Genomic DNA, 25,183 nt, shown 5'->3' on the forward strand with positions numbered 1-25,183 from the left:
TGCTAGTACTGAGTTGGAACCCTTTTTGCCTTCATTCTTTGTGAAATAAATTCAACAAGGTGTTGGAAACACTCCTCAGAGATTTTGCTCCATATTGACATGATAGCATCACACAGTTGCTGCACATCCGTAATGCCAATATCCAGTTCCACCAGATAACAAAGGTTCTCTATTGGATGAGATGTGGTGACCATTGGACTACAGTGACCTCATTGTCATTTTGAAGAAACCAGTGGTGAGATGATTGGAGCTTTGTGACACGGTGCATTATCCTGCTGGAAGGAGCCATCAGAAGATGGGTACACTGTAGTCAAAGCATAATGCCAAGAAAATATCCCCCACACCATTACACCACCAGCCTGAACCGTTAATACAAGGCAGGATGGATCCATGTTTATGCCAATTCTGACCTTACCATCTGAATGTTGCAGCTGAAAATGAGACTCATCAGACCTGGAAACATTTTTCCAATCTTCTATTGTCCAATTCTGGTGAGCCTGTGCGAATTGTAGCCTCAGTTTCCTGTTCTTAGCTGACAGGAGTGGCACCCAGTGTGGTCTTCTGCTTCAAGGTTCAATTTGTTGTGCATTGAGAGATGTTTTATTTGCATACCCTGGTTGTAATGAGTAGGTATTTGAGTTACTGTTGACTTTCTATCATCTCAAACCAGTCTACCTATTCTACCCTGGCATCAACAAGGCATTTTCCTTCACACAACTGCCACTCACTGGATATTTTCAGGCCATTCTCTGTAAAACCGAGAGACGGTTGTGCGTAAAATCTCAGTAGTTTTTGAAAAATTCAGACCACCAACAATACCACATTCAAAGTCACCTAAATCCACTTTCTTCCCTATTCTGATGCTCAGTTTGAACTTCAGCAAGTCATCTTCACCATGTCTAGATACCTAAATGCATTGAGTTGCTGCCATGTGATTGGCTGATTAGCAATTGAACAGGTGTACCTAATAAAATGGCCGGTGAGTGTATAAGCTTTACAGTCTGCCAACAGCACATGACAAAAGCTTTTAGGCTGGGTCTGTCTATGCACTTTCCATTCAGTCTTATGGAGATTTTATAGTCTGTTGGACCACAGAATATTAACTTTTTGTGCGTCTAAGTGGACAGAGCAGAGCACATGTGTGGGTCAGCTGAGAAGATAACAAGCTGTGCCAATATCTTCGGACTTCTGAAATAGAACGCAGCATGATCCTGGTCTGCAGGGGTCAGAAACTATCAACAGTGGCCCAAGGGAAGAAAACCTGTAACGGGGTGATGGGCAGCAAGTCTGGGCCAATAAAAGAGCTACTGTAGGTCAAAATGCTGAAAAAGTTAATGTTAGTTCTGACAAAAAAGGTGCATCCCAGTTTGTTATGTATGAAGCTGCAGACCAGTCAGGATGCCCATGTTGACCCGTGTCCACAACCAAAAGTGCATACAATGGGCACGAGAGCATCAAAACCAGACTACAAATAATGGAAGAAGGTGTCTTTTTGCAGTGTTGGCCTCCAGATATCAATCCAAACAAGCATCTATGGGATGTGCTGGAAAAACAAGTCTGATCCATGGAGGCCCCACCTTGCAGCTTACAGAATTTGGTTCCGGATAACACAGCATACCTTAAGAGGTCTAATGGAGTCCATGCCTCAACAGGTCAGGGCTGTTTTGCCTGCAAAAAGAATCTACTACATAGCAAGTGGGTGATCATAATGTTATGGCTGGAATATAAATTATATATATATATATATATATATATATATATATATATATATATATATATATATATATATATATACACGCGGGCGCACACTATATTTCCAAAAGTATTGGGACACCTGCAAGTTAATGGCATCCTGGTCTTACATCATAGGATTCAATATTGAGTTGGCCCACCCTTTGCAGCTATAATAGTTTCACCTCTTCAGGGAAAGCTGTCCACAGGTTTAGGAGTGTGTCATGGAAAATGTCTGACCATTCTTCCAGAAGCACATTCCTGAGGTCAGGCACGGATGTTGGTTGAAAAGGCCTGGCTTGCAGTCTTCGCTCTAATTTATCCCAAAGGTGTTCTATCGGGTTGAGGTCAGGACTCTGTGTAGGCCAGTCAAGTTCCTCCACCCAAACTCACTCATCCCTTGCTTTGTGCACTGGTCCAAATCATTTTGTGGAGAGGTGATTGTTTTTTTAGGGGTTGGGCTTGGCCCCTTATTTCCAGTGAAGGGAACTCTTAAGGCGTCAGTGTATCAAGACATTTTGGACAATTTTGTGGGGATGGTCCCTTCCTATTCTAATATGACTGCACAAAGCAAGGTCCATAAAAGACATGGATGAGCAAATTTGGGGTGAAGGAAACTGAGGTATGCTTCTAGTGAGAAAGGTTATTCTGGGTTGGGCAATGTCCAATACTCTTCTAGGCCACAATATATCTGAAAACTTTGTGTTCCTCAGCAGACTCAGAAAAAAAGAACTTTATACTGAGTACCACAATCCTATTTTGTATAAGGTTTCTGACCATAACAGCTGGCCTTCTCCTACCTGCATGTTGTCTGGCTCATTTTCCTCATCCTCAGAGCCCTTTTCCTGCAGAGCTGCATCCAATGTGGCTGCATTGATTCTGAAGTCTCTGGAAGTGCTCAGCTTTATGTACTGCATCAGGTTGACCTTAAAAAAAAAAAAAGAAGAGAAAGAAAAAAAAAAAATTACATGCAGTACAGTGCAAAAGAAATCTGTAAAGTACGAATGCTTTAAAAAAGATATATTTTAATTGTTTATTTTTATCATTTTCCAAAATGTAGAATGAGCGAACTAAATAAAAATCTAAATTTAGATCAATATTTGATGTGACTGCCCTTTGGATTTAAACCAGCATCTTCTATCTAGGTATACGATTTTTGAAGGAACTCGGCAGGTAGGTTGTTCCAAACATCTTGGAGAACTAACCACAGATCTCCTGTGGATTTAGGCTGCCTCAAATCCTTCTGTCTATTCATGTCATCCCAGACAGACTCCAAAATGTTAAAATCAGGACTCTTTGGGAGCCAAACCATCACTTCCTTGTTCTTCTTTACACTGAAGATAGTTCATGACATTGGTTGTAGAATACATTTGGGGCCAATCGCATCTCCCTGCTGGTATGGCATGATGGATAAGTATCTGCCTGTATTTCTCAGCATTGAGGACACCAATGACGTGGTGGTCGCCAAAGAAACTATGTAGCAGATGAAAGACATCAGGCCTACTTCCCTTCAACATCTAAGTGTCATCAGCACAGAACTAGTGGTATCCCCAACTACTGCCCGGAGAAGTCTGGTCAGAAGTGATCTTCATAGAAGAACTGTGGAAAAAAAGCCATACCTCCAATGTAGAAACAAGGCTAAGGCAACCCAATATACATGAAAACATAGCAACGGGTGGAGAAAAAAAATAGCAGAAGGTGCTCTGGACTGATGGGTTAAAATGTGAAATATTTGGCTGTAGCGGGAGGCTGTTTCTTAGCAAAAGGGCTGGAGAGCAATACAAAAGGTGTCTGCAGGCAACAGTGAAGCATGGTGGAGGTTCCTTGCAAGGTTGGGGCTGCATTTATGCAAATTTGGTTGGAGATTTGGTCAGGATCAATGGTGTCCTCCATGCTGAGAAATACAGGCAGATAATTATCTATAATGCCATACCACAAAAGGGAGGTGTGTGATTGGAACCAAATGTATTCTGTAGCAGGACACCTACCCCAAACATACAGCCAATGTCATTAAGAACGATCTACAATGTAAAGAACAAGGAGTCCTGGAAGTGATGGTTTGGCCTTCACAGATTCCTGATCTCAACATCATGGAGTCTGTCTGGGATTACACAAAGAGACAGAAGGATTTGAGGCAGACTACATCCACAGAAGATATGTGGTTAGTTCTCCAAAAACACCCTACCTGCAAAGTTCCTTCAAAAATTGTGTGCAAGTGTATCTAGAAGAATTGATGCTGTTTTGAAGTTAAAGGGTGGTTACACCAAATACTGATTTGATTAGGATTTCTGTTCATTTATTTCTATTTTGTTAAAAATAAACTATTAACACTTCAATTTCTAAAAACATTCTTAATTTACAGCATTTTTTCACATCAGCATAAAACTTTTGCACAGTACTCTACAGTTGTGCTCAAAAGTTTTCAAACTCTGGAAAAAGACGGCACGGTTGTTTTTAAAGAGCACAATATGACAATAATTGAACAAAAATGAGTTGCATGGTCGAGTTGCCAGAAAGAAGCCTTTACTGTGCCAATGCCACAAAAAAGCCTGGTGAGGCATGTCCAGGTATTGTCAGGTATATTGTAACCAGTCTTTTTTTGTGGCATTGGCACAGTAAAGGTTTCTGAACAATTCCTCTGGCAGCTGTGGCTGCTATCTTTCTTGGTCTGCCTGATTTCGGCTTGGTATCAAGAGATCCCTGCATTTTCCACTTCCTAATTAGTGATTGAACAGTACTTACTGGCAAATTTAAGGCTTTGGCTATCTTTTTATATGCTTTTCCAGCCTTCTAAAGTGCCATTATCTTTTTACGCAGGTCTTTTGACAGTTCTTTTCTGCTCTCCATGGCTCAGTATTCAGCCTGCTCAGTGCATTCATGTGAGAGCTAACAAACTCATTGACAATTCATACACAGACACCAATTTCAATTTAAAAAGCAACAGATGTGGGAAAATAACCTTTCATTGCCATTTTAACCTGTGTGCGCTACCTTGTGTGTCTGTACCAAGGCCAAACATCCAGCGGATGGAATCTTTTGATCAGAGCCATTTGGGTGATTTATTTTATCATTAGGATTTAAAAAGAAGCCAAATAACTATGAGATAATAAATGGCTTCATATGATCACTATCCTTAAATAAAAACAACTTTTTTGGCATGATGAGTCATATTTTCAATATTAATGCTAAAATTTCATGATTTCTGCCAGGGAATGCAAACTTTTGAGCATACCTGTACTATATATATATATATATATATATATATATATATATATATATATATATAACACACACATAGTATCTCACAAAAGTGAGTACATCCCTCACATTTTTGTAAATATTTTATTATATCTTTTCATGTGACAACACTGAAGGAATTACACTTTGCTGCAATGTAATGTAGTGGGTGTACAGACTTGTTAGTGTTACAAGGTTTCAGGTGTCAATGGGGAGCAGGTGTGTTAAATTTGGTGTTATCGCTCTCATGCTCTTATACTGGTCACTGGAAGTTCAACATTGCACCGCAACTTTCTGAGGCTCTGAAAAAAGGAATTGTTGCTCTACATAAAGATGGCCTAGGCTATAAGAAGATTCCCAATACCCTGAAACTGAGCTGCAGCATGGTGGCCAAGACCATACAGTGGTTTAACAGGGCAGGTTCCACTCAGAACAGGCCTCGCCATGGTCGACCGAAGAAGTTGAGTGCACCTGCTCAGCGTCATATCCAGAGGATGTCTTTGGGAAATAGGACGTATGAGTGCTGCCAGAATTGCTGCAGAGGTTGAAGGGGTGGGGGGCCAGCCTGTCAATGCTCAGACCATACGCCGCACATTGCATCAAATTGGTCTGCATGGCTGTCGTCCCAGAAGGAAGCCTCTTCTGAATATAATGCACAAGAAAGCCCGCAGTTTGCTGAACACAAGCAGACTAAGGACATGGATTACTGGAACCATGTCCTGTCGTCTGATGAGACCAAGATAAACTTATATGGTTCAGGTGGTGTGACGCATGTGTGGCGGCAACCAAGTGAGGAGTACAAAGATGTCTTGCCTACAGTCAAGCATGGTGGTGGGAGTGTCGTGGTCTGGGGCTGAATGAGTGCTGTTGGCACTGGGGAGCTACAGTTCATTGAGGAAACCATGAATGCCAACATGTACTGTGACATACTGAAGCAGAGCATGATCCCCTCCCTTTGAAGACTGGGTCGCAGGGCAGTATTCCAACATGATAAGCACCTCAAAACACACCTTCAAGACGACCACCGTCTTGCTAAAGAAGCTGAGGGTAAAGGTGATGGACTAGCCAAGCATGTCTCCAGACCTAAACGCCATTGAACATCTGTGGGGCATCCTCAAATGGAAGGTGGAGGAACACAAGGTCTCCAACATTCACCAGCTCCCTGATGTTGTCATGGAGGAGTGGAAGAGGACTCCAGTGGCAACATGTGAAGGTCTGGTGAACTCCATGAGGATTAAGTCAGTGCTCACAAATAATGGTGGCCACACAAAATATTGACACTTTGGGCCAAATTTGGACATTTTCACTTAGGGGTGTACTCACTTTTGTTGCCAGCAGTTTAGACATTAATGGCTGTGTGTTGAGTTATTTTGAGGGGACAGCAAATTTACACTGTTATACAAGCTGTACACTCACTACTTTACATTGTAGCAAAGTGTCATTTCTTCAGTGTTGTCACATGAAAAGATATAATAAAATAATTACAAAAATGTGAGGGGTGTACTCACTTCTATATACACACGTAAAATTGCTGACTGTATGTCCAACCATGTATAATACATTAAAAAAGTCCATACCTTTGACTTCTTAGACAGCTTGATCAAAAACTCTTCGTATTTTTCAATCGCAAATATCAAGTTTGGTATTGGTCTGGTTTCACGGAGGATTTTAGCCTAAAAATAGTTGAAGTTACAATGAGAAAATCTAATGTATTCATAAACTGTAGACATTTTGTGTAAGTAATCATATAAAACTGTTTGCAAAAATGAACCCTCAAATTGTATTTGGTCAACCGTTTTACAAAAATACTGTTCAGTTTGTTTTTAGATAGGTAAAATTGCCCTTAACAAAAGGAGGGTGATTTACTAAAGCAATATGGGGCCATTTATTAAGCAAAGTGAATGCTAGTACATTAGGTGTGTATGTGGTAAAAAAATACCCGATTATGTGCAAGGGAAATTAAAAAAAAAAAAAAAAAAAAAGTTGTTTTGCTACCATATGATTGGCTGATCAAAGGGAGCATAAGTTCGCCTTATTTACTCAACTCAGTGAATATTAACTTTGCTAAGTGATTAGCTGCTACTCCGTTAATTGACTTGTTACATATTTTGAAGGTTTTTGCACAAAACATTGGGCATCATGAATCCAAATGGCTGAAACAGGAATTGCATGTATTGGTCTACAACAGGGGTGTCAAACTCAATTTCATTGTGGGCCGCATCAGCATTAGGGTTGTCCTCAAAGAGTCGGTTGTTTCTGTAAGACTATGCATCTACTTAGATACTTAGAAGTATGCAGTGTACAGAGTGTAGAGTTCACAAGTGTGCTACATACAGATTGCAGAGTTCCGGGGTGCGCTATGTACAGACTGCAGGGTTGAGGAGTGTATGACATACAGAGTGCAGCGTTTATAGGTGCCCTATGTACAGAGTGCAGAAATAAGAAGTATGTGGTGTGCAGAGTTCAGGAGTGTGCGGAGTACAGAGTGCCCCCACCGCCCAAAAAGCTTCCTTACATCTCATCTGCCTGGCTCTAGTACCTCCTGGCAGTGTAGGTGGCTCCATGTCTCTCTCTGACTTGAAGGGAGATCATTGGTCGGCACTGCTGTGCCCTGCTGCAAGTGCATGCAGGGTAGGCAGAGTTCCACCACGTTCCAGCGGAAAAAAAGCACTGGGTGCGAGGGCCACATGAAATGGCCTGGCGGGCCGGATTCGGCCCGTGGGCCTTGTGTTTGACACCTGTGGTCTACAACAAGACATCAGCTTTTTATTTTTTTCAGCAGCATTATAAAAATAAATAGAAGAACTCGAGTGATTGCCATTTATCAATAGAAAGTTCTCATTCCTTGTATTTTAGTAAAGGAGACAAGGATTCCTGTTTTTCATATTTATAACTTATGTCACTAATTATTATTATTATTCAGGATGTATATAGCGCCAACAGTTTACGCAGCACTTTACAATACAATAAAATACAAGAGGATTAAGAATGCCCTGCTCAGAAGAGCTTACAATCTAAAAATGTTTCATACTCCCCACTTTTTTTGGCTTTCCCAGGATCTATGTGCACGTGTTTGCCATTTATTTGTACTGGATGCTTGTTATGACCAGGTTATTTATGAACAGCGTTAGTCATAGGGAAGGTATTGAGAATCAAATCTAGGCAACTGACACACTATCCTGGCGAGTGAATCACCTGGAAAAGCAATGTTGTAAAACCACAGCTTTGCCACAAATATATGCGCCTTCATATGCCTGTTTTGTCAAGAGAAAAAAACATAGGATTTTTGCAGTTAGTTTTTTTTTTTTTTTGAGTCCATTGAGGAACACCGGTTCCATCCTATGTTTATGATCATGCTCTTGGTACTTTGCTGCAAACCGGAGGCAGTGGGTTGATTATCCTGTGCCAAATCCTCCTGTAAGAGGCATTATAACTCAAAGGTTTAGAACTTCCAGGGTCCCTCAACGGACTCCAACCAAAGAATTTTACGGCGATGAGAAAATTATTTTCTTTCTTGTCGGCCCCTTTCACACTTGTGCGACTTGTCCTGCAAAGTTGACAATTCGTACCCCATGATTTCCAATGAGTACTGTTCATATCTGTGCGACTTCAAAGTAGTCCCTGCACTACTTTGGTCTGACTTTTCTGCAACGTGAGGTCCATAAACCTCAAGATTACACAGGCATTGCTTCAAGTCGCGTCAAAGTCACCCGACTTTCAGGTCACACAAGTATGAAAGGGGCCTGAAGGACATTTGGAATCTCTAAAAGCAATCCAACTGAGAGGTGGGCAACAAAGCAAATAACCACTAAAGACCCAAGAAACCAACATAAAACTGTTGACTGAGTGCAACACGAAGAGCCACCTAAAGGAATTTGTAACGGAACCACGACCCACACTGTGTTTGTGGGCTTCCATCAGTATAGGTCTTCCTCCCAGTCTTGAACATAGATATCAAATATCAGCTAGCCGGCAACTTAGCTTGTACAAGTTAAGGAACCTTCTCCTTTATTGAACAGTTACACAGACTTTATATACAGCATGGACATCCCCATCAGGTCACGTGCCTGATTATCCTATGCAGATGAAATTGTATACAGAAATATAATTAATATATCTACAGAACAACCAACAGAAGCAGTATACTATTTCCACTCAGCAACTAACAGATAACAGTGAATCAATCAACCTGAGCCAATCAAATAGCAGACGGCCGTCCTCGAGCTCCTGAAATTCAATAAACATTATCATAAGTGTAAACACAGAACCCATTGTAGATAACAGGTGAGTACATCAGCATATTTAACGATGTGTGGAAGACAGGTGGTTGAGCTGATATTAGCATCTGCTATGAGTCTGACTGTGTGAAGCAGTCTTCACATGTTTCTTGAGATACATGGTTGACAAATATCACTGTCCCATTTGAAGCAATCCAAACCATGTTCTCAGGTGTCCATTAAGTATCTTTCTTTCACTCCCGGTGACGGTGAGTACTATCACAGACCTTATGCACAAAGCTGGCATTAGATGAGGCCACATCGTCCACCTAATAGTACTTAGAAAACATGTGAGCAGAAGATCTAGTGGAATACTTGCAACCTAGGAAACAGTTGCCTGATTCCGAAAAGCCCCAATAAGTGTTCACATCATCTAGTAGAGTATGCCTTGACAAGAAAGGGTTCCTTGCAGGATAAGACCACCTGTTCAGACAGTCACCTTACACCATCAGGGTGCCCAGAACTCCTCCCCAGCCCAATAGCCTGGCAACCGTCGTAAGGATCGGTATAGGATAGGAAAGGTAAGATCTGTCAAGGCCTTTTTAGAAGATTGGTTCAAATCCTGGTCTGCGGACCATAAGACATGCCGAAGGACATTTGCCGAAACAGGGAGGGGAGCTGCATCCAAAGGGCCATTACAGATATACTGCGGCCCCTGGACAAGCTGGTCCGCCAGCTCAGCACAGGCAGGGGGGAGCTGTCCTCCCTCCAGGTCACGGCGTAAAAGCTTACCCACTCGGTCAGAATTTGCAACACCAGGGCAATAGTGAATACCGGCCTCAGTGCCAAACCAGCCAGAGTGTACATATTGCCGGATCCTTAAAAGGCTGGGTATTCCTCAACCAGAATCATGGTTGCCATGTTCAACCTGGAAACCGGAGGGTCCACCACAGGTGAAACAGTCCACTTTTTAATAAGAGACTCCTCATAGGGGTAATGCCTAGAAAATCGCTTAGGGATCCCAAGGGGACGCTTAGGTCGTCCCTACTGTTTAGCGTCAATGTTGTCAAAATAGGCGGGGAAAGGAAACAACGTTACCGCTCTGGATGGCTTGTGAGTGCCAAAGGGAACCTGCGCCTCCATCGCAGCTGCGTCCTCCATCTTCAAGGTCTCATGCACAGCTACAATCAGTGCTTCCACCAGAGCCTTTTCGAGCGCAATTGCAGATGTGGAGGAATCATCCTCACTATCAGAGGATTCCAGGCGTGTGGTTGCAGACCCAGCAGGGTGACCAACGTCCGCAGCTGCCGAATTGGATTCAGGATCTGATGAGGCAGGGGGTGCTTTTTGCTAGCCCGTCGCCCGAAAGCCACCTCCACCCAGGACACAAAGGACTCCAGGACCGCCGTCATTGCATTGATTGATGGTTGGGGCCCTGCAGCCTCAGAGAAGGGATCAGGTGGGGAGATGTGCTCTAAAGACTCCATGAATTACCAGGGGGACCCCACAAAAAGTGTAAAACACTGCAAAGGGAAAACCCACTAAGTGCTGGCAGCACCACCCAGTCGCCAGGCACAAGCACCAAGCAATCCTCAGCAGAGAAGGAGAGAACCCCCACCAGATGCACCACCCAGCAGAAACATGCACCTGCAGCCACCAGGATAATCTGCACTTCAGGTGCCGCGATCCGGAAGCGAAAAGATCCAGGAGTCAACACCAGGGGATGAGGAGAGGCTCCCACTGCCGAAATCGCCACCCACAGGGCTCCACTGTCATGGCCACCGCTATTTTCAATAGCAAATCACTGCAAAATGGCCACCGAGCTACACAAACATGGCCACCGTGCATAGAAACACACAGGCTACAGCAAAATTGCGGCACCACGAGGCTTTCAGGGATTCAGAAGGGATCCCTAGGCCTCAAGGACAGACCCAAGCAGGACGGGGGGGCCCTGGCAGGAGCCCCCACTAGGTACAAACCACCCCCCCCCCCCATAGCCAATCATCCAGTCACCGGCAGCACACCCCCCCCCCCCCCCGGCCCCCATCGCAAGCATAGCGCCCTGCCCCTGCACCCACCCCAGAAGGTGGACCAGATCACCCACACAGCTCCAGCATTTGATGAGGGGGTGGGGGACAGGCTCTCACCATAGCACACGGCTTGCTATGGGGGCACATGCAGGAGAGGAGAGCGCACCAGCGGGGACCTCCAGAAGAGGAGTTAAGGGGCTACTCTGTTCAATACAAATCTTGTTAGTATTATAAAAAAAAAAAAAAAAACACTTTAAATCGATTGCCAAGTAAGGTGAATTCTTTGAAATCCTGACTTTAAACCAAAGACTGCTACCATGGCTTCAAAAATCTAAATCTGGAGGTTTATGGCAGTTGTTGAATCACAAAGGCATTATCACCTATTATAAAAAAAATGACATTTTATTTATGTGTACCCTCACTAAATGTATGCAGCTATATATAACCATTTTCAGATTAAAGTGGTTATTACCGTAAAGATATTACGAAAGTTAAGGTTTAGTCTGCAGACCTTCCTGCGTTATGGTTTTCCATAGCAGACCTTTGGAAGTCATGCCATTCACCACACCCATTATCAAAATATATACACAACAGTGATCCAAAGATGTAAAACTTACAGAAGAGAGAGCAGCCACATCCTCCTTTTTCTTTTTTTCTCCAGACAGTGCCTCATTCTGTATATTCTGTTTAACAAAATAGTATTAAAAAAGACAAGACACTCATTTTGAAAAATTAGGAAACAAATCGAAAACAAATTTTACTCTAAAATGTACCTTATTTTAACACATTATTTTAAAGTGTAATTATTGTAAAAGTACACATGCATACGTTAAGGATGATAGATTGAGCAATTAAGGCCTTGTGTACGCTGGCACTAGAAATGCTCTGCTTTAAATCAGGTTTAGCTGCATTTATGTGCGTTTACATCTGCCCAGCTCTGCAAAACCAACATTATTCAGACAGCGAATGCAATTTTTTCTTGATTTGGTAAGCACATCTGGAGAGCACATAAATGCTTCTGAACGTTTAGTGTACAAATGTACTAGGGATGCACCGATCCGATATTAGGATCGGATATTGTCGCTGATACTGCCACAATAGCTGGATCGGGGGATCAGTAACATTAACCGATCCACGGGCCGATCCGGTTTTCCTAAATCCCGGCTCAGCCGTCCCTTACTAGGTGCAGTAGTAGTATGGGATGGGACCCACTACTTCCTGTATAGGTCTGGCTCACAGGCGGAGTGATATCAGATGCACTCCGCCTGGGAATGGAGAAGCCATGCACATGATGCAGCGGCTTTGCTCTGTACTGCAGCCACATGCATATTGTGTAGTTCCGGATCGGTATCGGCAGATACACAATGCCAGATATCAGTATCAGGACAAGAAAAGTCGAATCGGTGCACCCCTAAAATGTACATAGAAAACCATAGAATGCTTTTATATCTGTTTAAGAATGTTCACTTTGCAGACCTGAACGGTCAATTTTTTACGCTATTTTCTGTCTCAGCAAGTTCTTACTGTGATAGAGCACAAAATCAAACTCACATTTTTGCCACACTGAGTTAAATTTTGATATTGGCTACTATTCAACCAATTGAACCATTGCTCATATCATCTGATAATTTAATGCTCCTCTGCTGGCACATGATATCATCACTAGCATTTACAGTAGTGTGTTTAAAGACAGAAATAGGACGATCCCCCTTATGGGAGAGGATTTGGGCTTTTAACACATCAAACCTGAGAATGTGAATCGGCTGTGCTGCTATTCCTAACACACACACCGTTGTTGCACATACCTGTGTATAAGTAATGAAGGCATAGCACTGAGGTGTTAAATGCGAGCCTGAGAGTTTAACCTGAAATTAATAAAAGGCTGCTGTTAAGCTTTGTGGGTTTTCTTTTTTTTTTTTAGGTATGAGAACAAAGTATTAAAAAACTTACCAACTTTTCCAAACGTGCAGGAACAGCCCCCATGTTATTAGTACAAACCTGCAAGTACTGGACATAAGACATACAATATCAGACAAGACGGACTATTTCTAGGTTTAACATAGTTAAAACATGAATTTTGTGCATTCCATAAAATCCTGGAGTTCACCAAGAAGCAAAGAATCAGTAGTTTTATGCTGATATAATTGGGTTATACTGCTGCCCTAAGGAGGTTTGGACACTGGCAAACAAACAGAAAAAAAATGTTCAGCCACCCCCCGTATAACCCTGCCTCACCCCAGATCGCGAGCAAGCAGTACCATAAGACCACGTACATAGAGAGATGGGACCTGTGCTCTTAGTGAACACCATGAACGGTTAGTACAATAAGAACAAAAAATAATGCATCTTTTATTGTGGAACTAAGGATTGTAGTTATTTGGATATGATTGGAACATTCAAAAAGCATGCCAACAAAGGGTGGGCAATGGCCACAGAGATCCAGAAAGCTAAATGACAAAATAGGGGTAGTAACTATGGAATTTACCACTAAGGAGGAAAAAAACACCAAAGAGACTCTGGTGATCCAGACATGGAGGAGGATGGAGGTGTAGTTATATGGGGGCTGGCATCTTTTATTTTTGAGTGTCAAACCTTTAAAAGGCATTGATATAATCAAATTATATCAGAATAATTATTGATCCAGTGTCTCCTAATAAACGATAAAGGAAAAAAAGGAAAAAGTATTCATACCCCTTGAAATTTTTTCACATTTTGTCATGTTACAACCAAAAACATAAATATGTTTTATTGGGATTTTTGTGATCGACCAACACAAAGTTGTACTTAATTGTGAAGTGGAAGGAAAAGGATAAACTGTTTTCAAAATGGTTTTAAAAATAAATTGCTGAAAAGTGTGGCATGCATTTGTATTCAGCCCCCCTTACTCTAATACCCCAAATTAAAATTTAGTGGAACCAATTGCCTTCAGAAGTCACCTAAATAGTAAATAGAGCCCACCTGTGTGTAATTTAAGCTCAGTATAAATACAGCTGTTCTGTGAAGCCCTCAGAAGTTTGTTAGAGAACCTTAGTGAACACACCACACAGGTAAGAGATAAAGTTGTGGAGAAGTTCAAAGCACGGTTAGGTTATAAACAAATTATCCCAAACTTTGAATGTTTTACGGAGCACTGTTCAATCCATCATCAGAAAATGGAAAGAGTATGGCACAACTGCAAACCTACCAAGACATGGCCGTCCACCTAAATTGACAGGCCGGGCAAGGAGAGCATTAATCAGAGAAGCAGCCAAGAGGCCCATGGTGCAGAGATCCACAGCTTAGGTGGGAGAATCTGTCCACAGGACAACTATTAGTTGTGCACTCCACAAATCTGGCCTTTTTGGAAGAGTGGCAAGAAGAAAGCCATTGTTGAAAGAAAGTCCTAAGAAGTCCCAATTTCAGTTTGCCAGAAGCCATGTGGGGGACACAGCAAACATGTGGAAGAAGGTGCGCTGGTCAGAGGAGATCAAAATGGAACTTTTTGGCCTAAAAGCAAAACGCTATGTGTGGCGGAAAACTAACATCACCCTGAACACACCACCCCCACCGTGAAACATGGTGGTGACAGCATCATGTTGTGGGGATGATTTACTTCAGCAGGGACAGGGAAGCTGGTCAGAGATGATGGGAAGATGGATGGAGCCAAATACAGGGCAATCTTAGAAGAAAATCTGTCTGAGACTGGGGCGGAGGTTCACCTTCCAGAAAACCAAGGACCCCAAACATACAGCCAGAGCTACAATGGAATGGTTTAGATCAAAGCATATTCATGGGTTATATTGGCCCAGTCAAAAATTGCAGTTCACAGATGCTCTCCATCCAATCTGACAGAGCTTGAGCTATTTTGCAAAGAAGAATGGGTAAAAATGTCCCTCTCTAGATGTGCAAAGCTGGTAGAGACATCCCCAAAAAGACTTGCAGCTGTAACTGCAGTGAAAGGCGGTTCTACAAAGTATTGACAAAGTATTGAACTTTAGTGTCACTTTGTGTTGGTCCATCCCATAAAATCCCCAAAAAATACATGAACGTTTTTGGTTGCAACATGACAAAATGTTGAAACTTGCAAGGGGTATGAATACTTTTTCAAGGCACTGTATTTAGGTGTAATGGTTATGGGTTTTCATTTCCACTAGGCCGACTCACATATTTGAGAAGAGCAGTCAGAGTTGTGTACATCTTAGTGAGCTCCTTCAATAAAGTGTCTATACAGCTTCCAGTTGGTAAGGCAGTCTGGATAAGTTCATGGCAGGCAGTCAGTAATGTACCCAGCTGCAGAATAACCGCCTTTTCTATGGGTTCTCTAGAATTTGTAGCTTGAGTGTCATGGTCATCTAGGAAAAAAAATAATACATTAAATATTTAACAACATTCTATGTTACCCGGTCCTGGTTATCTTATTATAAATAGTTTATTACTTAAAGCCTATGTTCACCTTTAGAACAAAGTACATGTCATACCCATATTTAGGGTTTAACATGTAACATGTTCCAAGTGCCTGCCACCCTTCCCCTGTGACAGCAGGCGGCTGATCCTCTCCCCTGCAGCTGCTGTCACACTTAAAATCGGTGCGGCTGTGCAGAGATCCTTGAATGAATAAACTACAAGTCTTACCAGGCACCGCAAAAGACAGCTTGTAGTTCCCAATGAACTATGATTGTGCTGATCAGTCCATTCACTCTTCCTCCAGCTTTCTACCTGAAAGCCTGTACAGAGGTACAAGCAGAAAGTTGGAGGGAGGTTGTGCAGGAACTTGAAATTGCAACCGCGATCCACTGATCACAGGTGCAAAGCTTTTTCAAAATAATAAATGCATTTTTTTTGCCTGCAAAAATAAGTGCATTTATTATTTTTTCCTAAAAGGTGAACTCAACCTTTAAGTCTCAAAGCACAGAAAATGCTCTCCCTCAAATGAAAAAACAACGCAGCTAGTCAGAAAATTGTCAGCCGAACACCAGCTGCATCTAATCAGATGTTAACCAGGCTAAAAAGCCAAAGCAGGAGATTTATCCATCTGTGTTTTAGAGCAGTGGTTCTCAACTCCGGTCCTCAGGGCCCACTAACAGGCCAGATTTTAAGTATTACCTTGGGGAGATGCAGACTAGAGTAGTGCAATCACTGAGCAGCAAATTCTATCACCTGGGATGTATTTCAGTTATCTTGCAAACCTGGCCTGTTAGTGGGCCCTGTAGGCCAGGGTTGAGGACCACTGTTTTAGAGCATGGATGGAGGAATGGGTTAGGATTTATATGAAATCTATGTGTGTATGACCAACTTAAGTCTGCTAATCAGGTCCTTTTGAAATTATGATCTACAGCCTTTTCTTTCTAGCTGTAGCATTTCGGAGATCGGCACCCCACCTCTCCAGTGGAGCCTGCTAGAAAGGCTGTTAACCTATTCTACAGCATGCTCACCCACATTCTGTCAGACATTTCATTAGGCAAGACAAGTAAAGATGATGCACCAATGCCAGTGAGAAGAGAACTGGAACTATAAAGTAGCTGCCCAAAGCAACTATGTTTTAAGCTACCAAATTTACAGTATCTTGTATTATCTTTGCTAAAAATGTAGTGTTTAATACATGTAAGAAAGCACAGATTAACTGTAAATTGTCATCTTAAAATGTTTAAGATATGTAAGGCTCAGGTATCAGTTATATGGTACAGTCTTGTGGAAAAAGGTTGGAGAATTGCTGCAGTAATCTGCTTTATTCTTGCTTCACACTCCTTTGGCACAGTCTTTATAAATCATCCACATTGGCTGGGACTGATGAAGTACACTATATTACCAAAAGTATTGGGACGCCTGCCTTTACGCGCACATGAACTTTATTGGCATCCCCAGTCTTAGTTCGGAGGGTTAAATATTGAGTTGGCCCACTCTTTGCAGCTATAACAGCTTCAACTCTTCTGGGAAGGCGGTCCATAAGGTTTAGGAGTGTGTCTATGGGAATGTTTGACCATTCTTCCAGAAGCGCATTTGTGAGGTCAGGCACTGATGTTGAAGAGAAGGCCTGGCTCGCAGTCTCCACTCTAATTCATCCCAAAGGTGTTCTATCAGGTTGAGGTCAGAACTCTGTGCAGGCCGGTCAAGTTCTTACACCCCAAACTTGCTCATCCATGTCTTTATGGACCTTGCTTTGTGCACTGGTGTGCAGTCATGTTGGAACAGGAAGGGGCCATCCCCAAACTGTTCCCACAAAGTTGGGAGCATGAAATTGTCCAAAATGTCTTTGTATGCTGACGCCTTAAAAGTTCCCTTCACTGGAACTAAGGGGCCAAGCCCAACCCCTGAAAAACAACCTCACACCATAACCCCCCCTCCACCAAATGATTTGAACCAGTGTACAAAGCAAGGTTCATAAAGACATGCATGAGCGAGTTTGGGGTGGAGGAACTTGACTGGCCTGCACAAAGTGCTGACCTCAACCCAATAGAACACCTTGGGGATGAATTAGAATGAAATGAACCAAATAACAGAGTGGGCAACTACATGGCAAATGAGGTTTAATGTGGAGAAGTGTAAGGTTTTGCACTTGGGGGCTAAAAGCATAAAATCACAATACACTTTAGGGGGGGAACCTTTGGGGGGAATCAAAAATGGAGTAAGATCTGGGAGTCTTAGTAGAGGATAGACTTGGCAATAGCATGCAATGTCAAGCTGCAGCTGCCAAGGCCGGTAGAATATTAGCATGCATAAGGAAGGGGATGTATTCCAGAGATAAGACTATAATCCTACCACTTTATAAAACTCTGGCATGACTGCATCTGGAGTATTCTGTCCAGTTCTGGTCACCATTCCTCAGGAGGGATGTGTTGGAGCTGGAGAGAGTCCAGAGAAGGGCAACTAAAATGATTAGGGGATTGGAGGACCTTAATTATGAGGAGCGTTTACAATCGCTTGACCTATTCTCCCTGGAGAAGAGACGCCTGAGAGGGGACATGATAGCAATTTACAAATACCTCAATGGTGATCTCAGCATAGAAAAAAAGCTATTCAGTCGCAAGGATTGCATGAGGACACAAGGACATACAATGAGATTAGAGGAGAAGCGCTTTAACCTCAGGCAACGTATGGGGTTCTTCACTGTTAGGGCTACAAGATTGTGGAATTCTCTACCACAAGAGGTAGTTACTGCAGGAAGTATGGCTACTTTCAAAAGACTATTGGACGTACATCTCAAGGCTCAGAACATTAAGGGGTATGAGAGATGATTACGGCCACACACCTACACAGGTTGAACTGGATGGACTATTGTCTTTATTCAACCTCAACTACTGTGCAACTTTTTTTCTGAATGAAATTACAGTATCTTTTCTCCACTGCCAGGTATGGTAAAGCTAATTAGTAACCTGCATTAATTAATTCATTTGTGAGTCCCTGAATAAAGTTGGAAAACTCTCAGTGTTACAAAGTCTCAAGAAGCAGACTAGTTAGTGTTACAGACGAATGCCTGGGGAGACAGAGGTGTGACAGATTGGCAGAGTGAAAAAAGGCATCTCTCACTACTCCTATTTAAAAGATTCTGCTCTCAGCTTAACAAAAAAAAAAAAAAAAAAAGGTAGACAGAGTCCACTCACCATTTTTCTTATCTGAACCAGTCTGTGCTTTCAGTTTTGCAATTAACCATTCAACTTCATCCAAAACTTTTGCAGCTTGCCCTAGAACCAAAAGCTAGACAAAAGGAAGTGATATGAAAAATGGAACACATTTAAAGACTGATTCTAAACAATGTACACTATGTGCAAAAAATTTTAAAGGCTGGATGCACCCAAAAGCGGTCATTGTGACCAACATTGTGTCAATCAACTTTAGTCCAAGTAACATTGTTCAGGAATTGCAACAAGAAATATTGCCACCCAACACCACAAGGGATGAATGTATTAGCCAGATTCAGAAACTGCTCAAACACTGTGCTGGTACTTTAGTTATTAGTGACTTCTAGCATTACAATAGAATTACACTCACTGTAACATCACATTTTATTCAGCTATTAAAGTGAAGTCATGTTGTGAATAGGTGTAAGTAGTCATTCATACATTATAGTGTAGCACAGGAGTATCTGTTAAATGTTCATGAAATGATAAACATTCATCGATCAGATACTTACAGTGACTGTAGGAGCTGCAGTCTTTACATTAACAATGCGGAAGTGCGATGGTTTCTCTACTTCAATGTCCTATAGGGGAGAAAATGCTTCAGTAAATAATCCTGAAGTCATGAAACGTATGCAGGACAAATATCATATGAAATATAGCTTTTATGATGGCAAATTTTATTAATCAGTCCTATGGTTGTTCAAACCTCCTATAGGTTCGGAGTCTGACGGTAAAGAAGGTCCAAGGCACCACCTAACTAATCCTAAAAGTTCTCCCTTCCCCCTCCTAACACTTATTTTAACTGACCCGTGTAAAAAATATCTGTATACTTACCTATTTTTCAAGCCGCCCTAGTCTGGTCATGTGATCCGTCTCCTCTGTGCCAGCCAGCATGACTGCAGAAGAGAAAAAAGGAGAGCGCGCTGACAATAGATGAGCCATTGAAGCCTATGGGTGACCTCACCCTCCAGGCTTTACTTGCCATTGTCGGAGCACTTTTTCCTCTCCTCTGAAGCTACTGCTGGCTGACACAAGGGGGAAATCAGGTTACCAGACTGCAGCAGCCTTAAAAATACATAAGTATATGGATCTTTCTTTCACTGGTTAGTCAGGATAGGTGCTAGGATGGAGGAGGAAGCATTTTAAAATTAGTTTGGGGATGCCTGGAATTCCACTTTAATTACATCATGCAACTCACTCTACAAAAAAAAAAAAAAAAAAAACCTGTCTCGACCAATCCATAAAAAAAAAAAAAAAAAAAAAAAAAAAACACCTCTAGCATTAATATAATTGTATTAAAAAAAAAAAAAAGATAAAACCTGGGTTGTATCCAGTTAAGAGAATAGTTCATTACACAAATTATAACCACACACCATAGTATATAGCATATAAAAAATACATCCTGGCTACCTGGACATCTGGTGCGTATACCAAAAACACTTCCCAATCTATGTAGAATCTAAGTGTGCTGATAGCAAATTTACAAAGGAAGTATTTCATGTCAGGATTGAGAACTGTCAGATTTGTTTGTGCTTTAAACCAAACAGTCAAATCATCAAATGGCTGCAGTCATAACGGATAATATGTGCAGGACCATAGCGGTTTTAGATCAAACAGAGGCCAAGATGGCAGCTTCCATGGCCATTTAGGAGATTCAAAATGCCAGGAAGGCATTCTGATCATGTGACCGCTGTGTTTGCCTGTCACAGCACTCACATGATCGGAAAACTCCTGATCACAAGTAGGCATCAGGAGCCTTTCTGGTACCCGCTGGTGACTGTGCTGGGAGCGCGCAGTGCGTGGGCTCTTAGCACAGAAATGTTTACATTTGGGACGCATACATGAGGCCTCTCTGCATTAAAGCCCACCCCTTTGAGAGTCCGCCTATATATATATATATACAGCTGGTGGGAATAGGTTAATAGAACTAGTTATCAATTATATATGAAAAGGAAGTAAACAGTATAGTATGGAAAGTTCAAGCTCTTTTCACCTGATCAATATCCCCGAGGTGTCCATGGATGTCCTGACAGAGCTCTCTGAGTATGCTCACTGGACTCTTGAACAGAGAATGCATGTTAAACAGAAGAGTCATTGCACTTTTACAGAACTGGACATCCTCTGTAGAGACAAGAGAAGTCATGGTAAACTCATCAGTGCCCTCACTAATTTGCTGAGAATTGAGATTCATATTCCTAGAGATCACATTTAAAAATGCAAAAACACTTTTTAGAATGACTCCTCTACACCTGAGTCACACAATCTGGACTTGTTGCTCTAGACCAGCATAAAAAAAAAAAAAAAAAAAAAAAAAAAAAAAAAAAACTGTATATACTCCATCCAAAGCCAATATGAGAATTGTAATAACACACTCTACAGATTGCTTAGAGTCAATGTCACAACCAAAAAATGTTTCAGATATTGAAGATTGTTTTTACACAGTTTACATGGCTTTTAATACCAGTTACTGTAGTCACTAAGCTGAAAAGCTTGCCAGCTACATTACATTTTAACCACTTAAGCCCCGGAGGATTTGGCTGCTAAAGGACCAGGGTTTTTTTTGCGATTTTTTACTGCGTGACTTTAACGGACAATTGCGCGGTCGTGCGACGCTGTACCTAATTTTTTGTACCGAATTTGACGTCCTTTTTTTCCCACAAACAGAGCTTTCTTTTGGTGGTATTTGATCACCTGTGCGATTTTTTGATCACGCGCTATAAACAAAAAAAGAGCGTAAATTTTGCAAAAATAACAATATTTTTCACATTTTTTTATATGAAATTCCCCAAAAAAAATGTAAAAAATCAAAATTTTTTAACATTTTTTGGCCAATTTGTTTTATGCTACCTATGTTTGGTAAAAAAAATTGCAAAAAGCGTATTTTGATTGGTTTGCGCAAAAGTTATCGCGTTTACTAACAAAGGGAAAGATTTTTGTCATTTTTGGTGGTTTTTTTTTTAACGCGTAATGGCGGCGATCTGCGATTTTTTTTTCGGTACTGCAACATTGCGGCGGACAGATCGGACCCTTGACTGACATTTTTGACACTTTTGGGGGTACCAGTGACATTACTGCAGTAATCAGTGCTATACATATGCACTGTTACTGCAAAAATGACACTGGCAGGGAAGGGGTTAACTTTATTGGACAGGGAGGGGTTAAGTGTGTCCTAGGGGCGTGATTCTAACTGTGCAGGGACATTGCTATTGGTGTAAAAGCAAAGATCAACAGTTCTACATAGTAGAACGGTCAGATCTTCACTTTTACACAGGGAGAACTGACAGGCAGCTTGTTTACACAAGCCGCTCTGTCTTTCTCCCTTCACAGGAGCGATCGCAGTGTGACTGGCGGACATCGAGTCCGCCGGTCACACGCACTGACTTGTCTGTGAACGAGCCGCGGCGGGCGCGCGCCCGCCCGCAGTAGGCTCGCAAGTCAGTGACAGGCGAGTGACGTATCGATACGTCACTCTGCCTGGCCGGGGCTGACCGCCGCAGTATATAGTCGTGCGGCGGTCGGCAACCGGTTAATATAATCACCGGTGATACACACACACACTTTATAATAATTCTTACCATAACTGGTTTCTTTACAAATTTTGACAATCCATGAGAGCATCTGCACATACTAAAAAACAAAAACATAATTATAGGTTACCGTTAATATTCAAAAGCCAAATAAAGGAATTACTGTATTTTCTGGCGTATAAGACTACTTTTGAACCTCAAAAAAATCCCCCAAAAATGGGGGGTCATCTTATACGCCGAGTATAATATCTCCAAGGTAACCTAAGTATAAGTATTACTGGTAGATGTAATCTCTCAAGACGCTGGCTGTGTGGGAATCCTGTACCGGTATACCGTAGCTTCGGCTACATACAGTGTACTGCGCTGAGCCAATCAGGGAGAGCGATGTATTCTATTATTGAATGCAAAGCCTGCTCGGATTGGTGGAGTAACATCAGCCCGCCTCTCTGACTCTGCCAATCCGAGCAGGCTTTGCATTCAATAATAGAATACATCACTCACTGGGATTGGCTCAGCGCAGTACACTGTATGTAGCCGAAGCTACGGTATACCGGTACAGGATTCCCGCACAGCCAGCGTCTTGAGATTACATCTACTGGTAATACTTATACTTTGGGTACCTTGGAGATATTATGAGAGATTACATGTATTACAGTACTTGAGGTACCTTGGAGATCTATGAGAAAACTGATGTTTTTCAATGATGTTGCCTTGCTTCAGAAGGGGGGTAGTCTTATACGGCGAGTATAGCCCAAAACCTATGTTTTAACTTGAAAATTAGGGGGGGGGGTCGTCTTATACGCCGGAAAATACGGTATATTTATGTTTGTTGTATACAGTATTTCATTCTTTTACACAGCACTAACAAATTATATACTGTAATGCAAAATTCACAGGCATCACCACTAAATCAGCATCATAGAAGCACATTTTCTGACCTGCTGAGAAGAGGGCTCCAGAAATCGATACAGTATAGATAGTATGCCGACTAACAGCACAGCTTCTTTGCTATTAAATTCATCTTCCCCACAGGTAAGCTGGTTTGTAAGAGACCTCTGTGTAAAGAAAATAGAACTTCTATTACAGTGAATATGTAAACACTAACAGTATTTCTAATATTTAACACCGTCCTTAACAAGAGAAACCAAGAATATCCCTCCTGTGATCATCACATAAACCTAGGCCTTTGGTCACATGAGGGAATAAAACTCACCGTTCTCAACCCAAGCATCCCATACAGGCTGAAACAGACAAATGTGATCTATACAACTGCACTCTGAAAAAAATAATTAATTTTATTGAAAGTATAAAAATGCAAAATACACCCAGCAGACAAAACACTGTGGGGCAGAAAACAAAGTTGACACATTTTGCCCTAGCTAGCACTTATTCATTGAGTCATGAGTAAGCGCTAGTTAGCAATAAACACATCGACTTTGTTCTCTGCCTCACAGTGTTTGCACGGAGAATGTTCTCAGCAGGGTACGCTGTAAACACAGGGCCGCATATATATGCATACGGCCAGCGCCAAGGGGTTAATCATAGCCAATGTAGTCACATGATCTCTTAGGAAAGTCTTCCTTTATTTTTCTTTTTAGCAGCCAGAAAACCAGGTGTGAATGCCAAATTTTGGCATCTCAGCAGTGTTTTACAGTCCAATACGTCTTAACATTTTTCACGTCATTTAATGTGGGTTTTTTTTTTTCTCTTTTTCTTTTATTCATGCTATTAAGTTATGGCCAGACGCTAGACATCTACTAGACCTCACTTGAGTCAACAGTTAGTCTCACTAGTGCTCTAGGGTGGTCAACTCTTTATTCTACCCAAAGTTGAGCCCTGAGGAGGTGTACGGGCAATTCGCTGCCTTGTGTGGCTTTTGCCCTGAGAGTGGCCAACTTTGTACCACCTGGCAAACGGGTGAGACCTCTCCGGACTTACACTTGGTAATATGCTCTGCTGGTATAATTTTAAAATACCTATAGGCCATTGTTTGCACTAAACCTGTTTCTCTTCCCCCCATAGAGAGATCAGCTGCTGTAATATTATAGATACTTGCATTAGCACATGAACAAGCGATACCTGTTAGTGTTGATGCTGGTTTCTTCCCCTTTATGTTTCCCTACTTTATGTTTTGTAATAATGAAATTGTAAAATGAAGAGAGCTTAAAAAAATAAAGCTTTGGTTGTATTTTTGCAGTAACACTAACTAAAAGCAGGTTACCACATTAAAAAAATGTAAAAACATTACACATGTGTGTTTTGAGAAATATGCCATCAGACATTATAAGCTTTCTTGTGATAACTATATACCACTAGCAGTGTTGGTCATGTAGGAGGTGTTCACTCATACAGCTTTTATTAAGTATCGCTCTACTGAAGAAATGTTAGAGTCAGCAACTGAACTTGTACCGCTACAGGGGGTTGGTAATAAGGCTGCGACAGAGGAAAAGGGAAGAGCTGCTTGAGCTAAAGAGCTCAGATAAAGTGTAGAATCATAAAAAAAAAAAAAAAAGTTATGTTACGAGATAAGGGTTTCCTGCATCCCCATTATAATAGAAGTGCCCACATTATAGGAAAATTGGTAAAACATACTTGAAACTGTGAAATCTGAAAGGCAGCCTTCTCCATGATATTGGTTTCTCCAGATTCCTCTTCACCGTCATTATCTAGAATTAAAGGTTGTGAGAAAAACAGATGACACAACGTTAAAGCCATTACATTTAACAGAGTTTTTTGGGGTTTTTATTTTTTTTTTAAGAGATTTATATTCACACAGGCTTAAAAAATGCATTAAAGTAATAAATCACATAGCATGTGTATAAATTTTAAAGCAGACTTTTAATCAA

General features: G+C 41.6%; 1 protein-coding gene across 1 annotated transcript in view; it reads right to left on the reverse strand.

Moving 5' to 3' along the window:
• The window catches only part of FANCI (FA complementation group I), a gene marked incomplete at both ends in the record, with an annotated part of 97,650 nt that overhangs the window by 296 nt on the left and 72,171 nt on the right, over positions 1–25,183 (reverse strand). The window contains 12 exons of the mRNA XM_082253467.1: positions 2,532–2,657; positions 6,546–6,641; positions 11,833–11,898; positions 13,021–13,080; positions 13,166–13,222; positions 15,359–15,546; positions 18,793–18,886; positions 19,323–19,391; positions 20,804–20,931; positions 22,386–22,437; positions 23,276–23,392; positions 24,930–25,003. Coding sequence (XP_082109593.1) covers positions 2,532–2,657; positions 6,546–6,641; positions 11,833–11,898; positions 13,021–13,080; positions 13,166–13,222; positions 15,359–15,546; positions 18,793–18,886; positions 19,323–19,391; positions 20,804–20,931; positions 22,386–22,437; positions 23,276–23,392; positions 24,930–25,003 — 1,127 coding nt within the window. The remainder of the gene's footprint in view (positions 1–2,531; positions 2,658–6,545; positions 6,642–11,832; positions 11,899–13,020; positions 13,081–13,165; positions 13,223–15,358; positions 15,547–18,792; positions 18,887–19,322; positions 19,392–20,803; positions 20,932–22,385; positions 22,438–23,275; positions 23,393–24,929; positions 25,004–25,183) is intronic.

Source organism: Pelophylax lessonae (assembly GCF_965119305.1).
Source record: "Pelophylax lessonae genome assembly, chromosome: 4".
Classification (NCBI taxonomy): domain Eukaryota; kingdom Metazoa; phylum Chordata; class Amphibia; order Anura; family Ranidae; genus Pelophylax; species Pelophylax lessonae.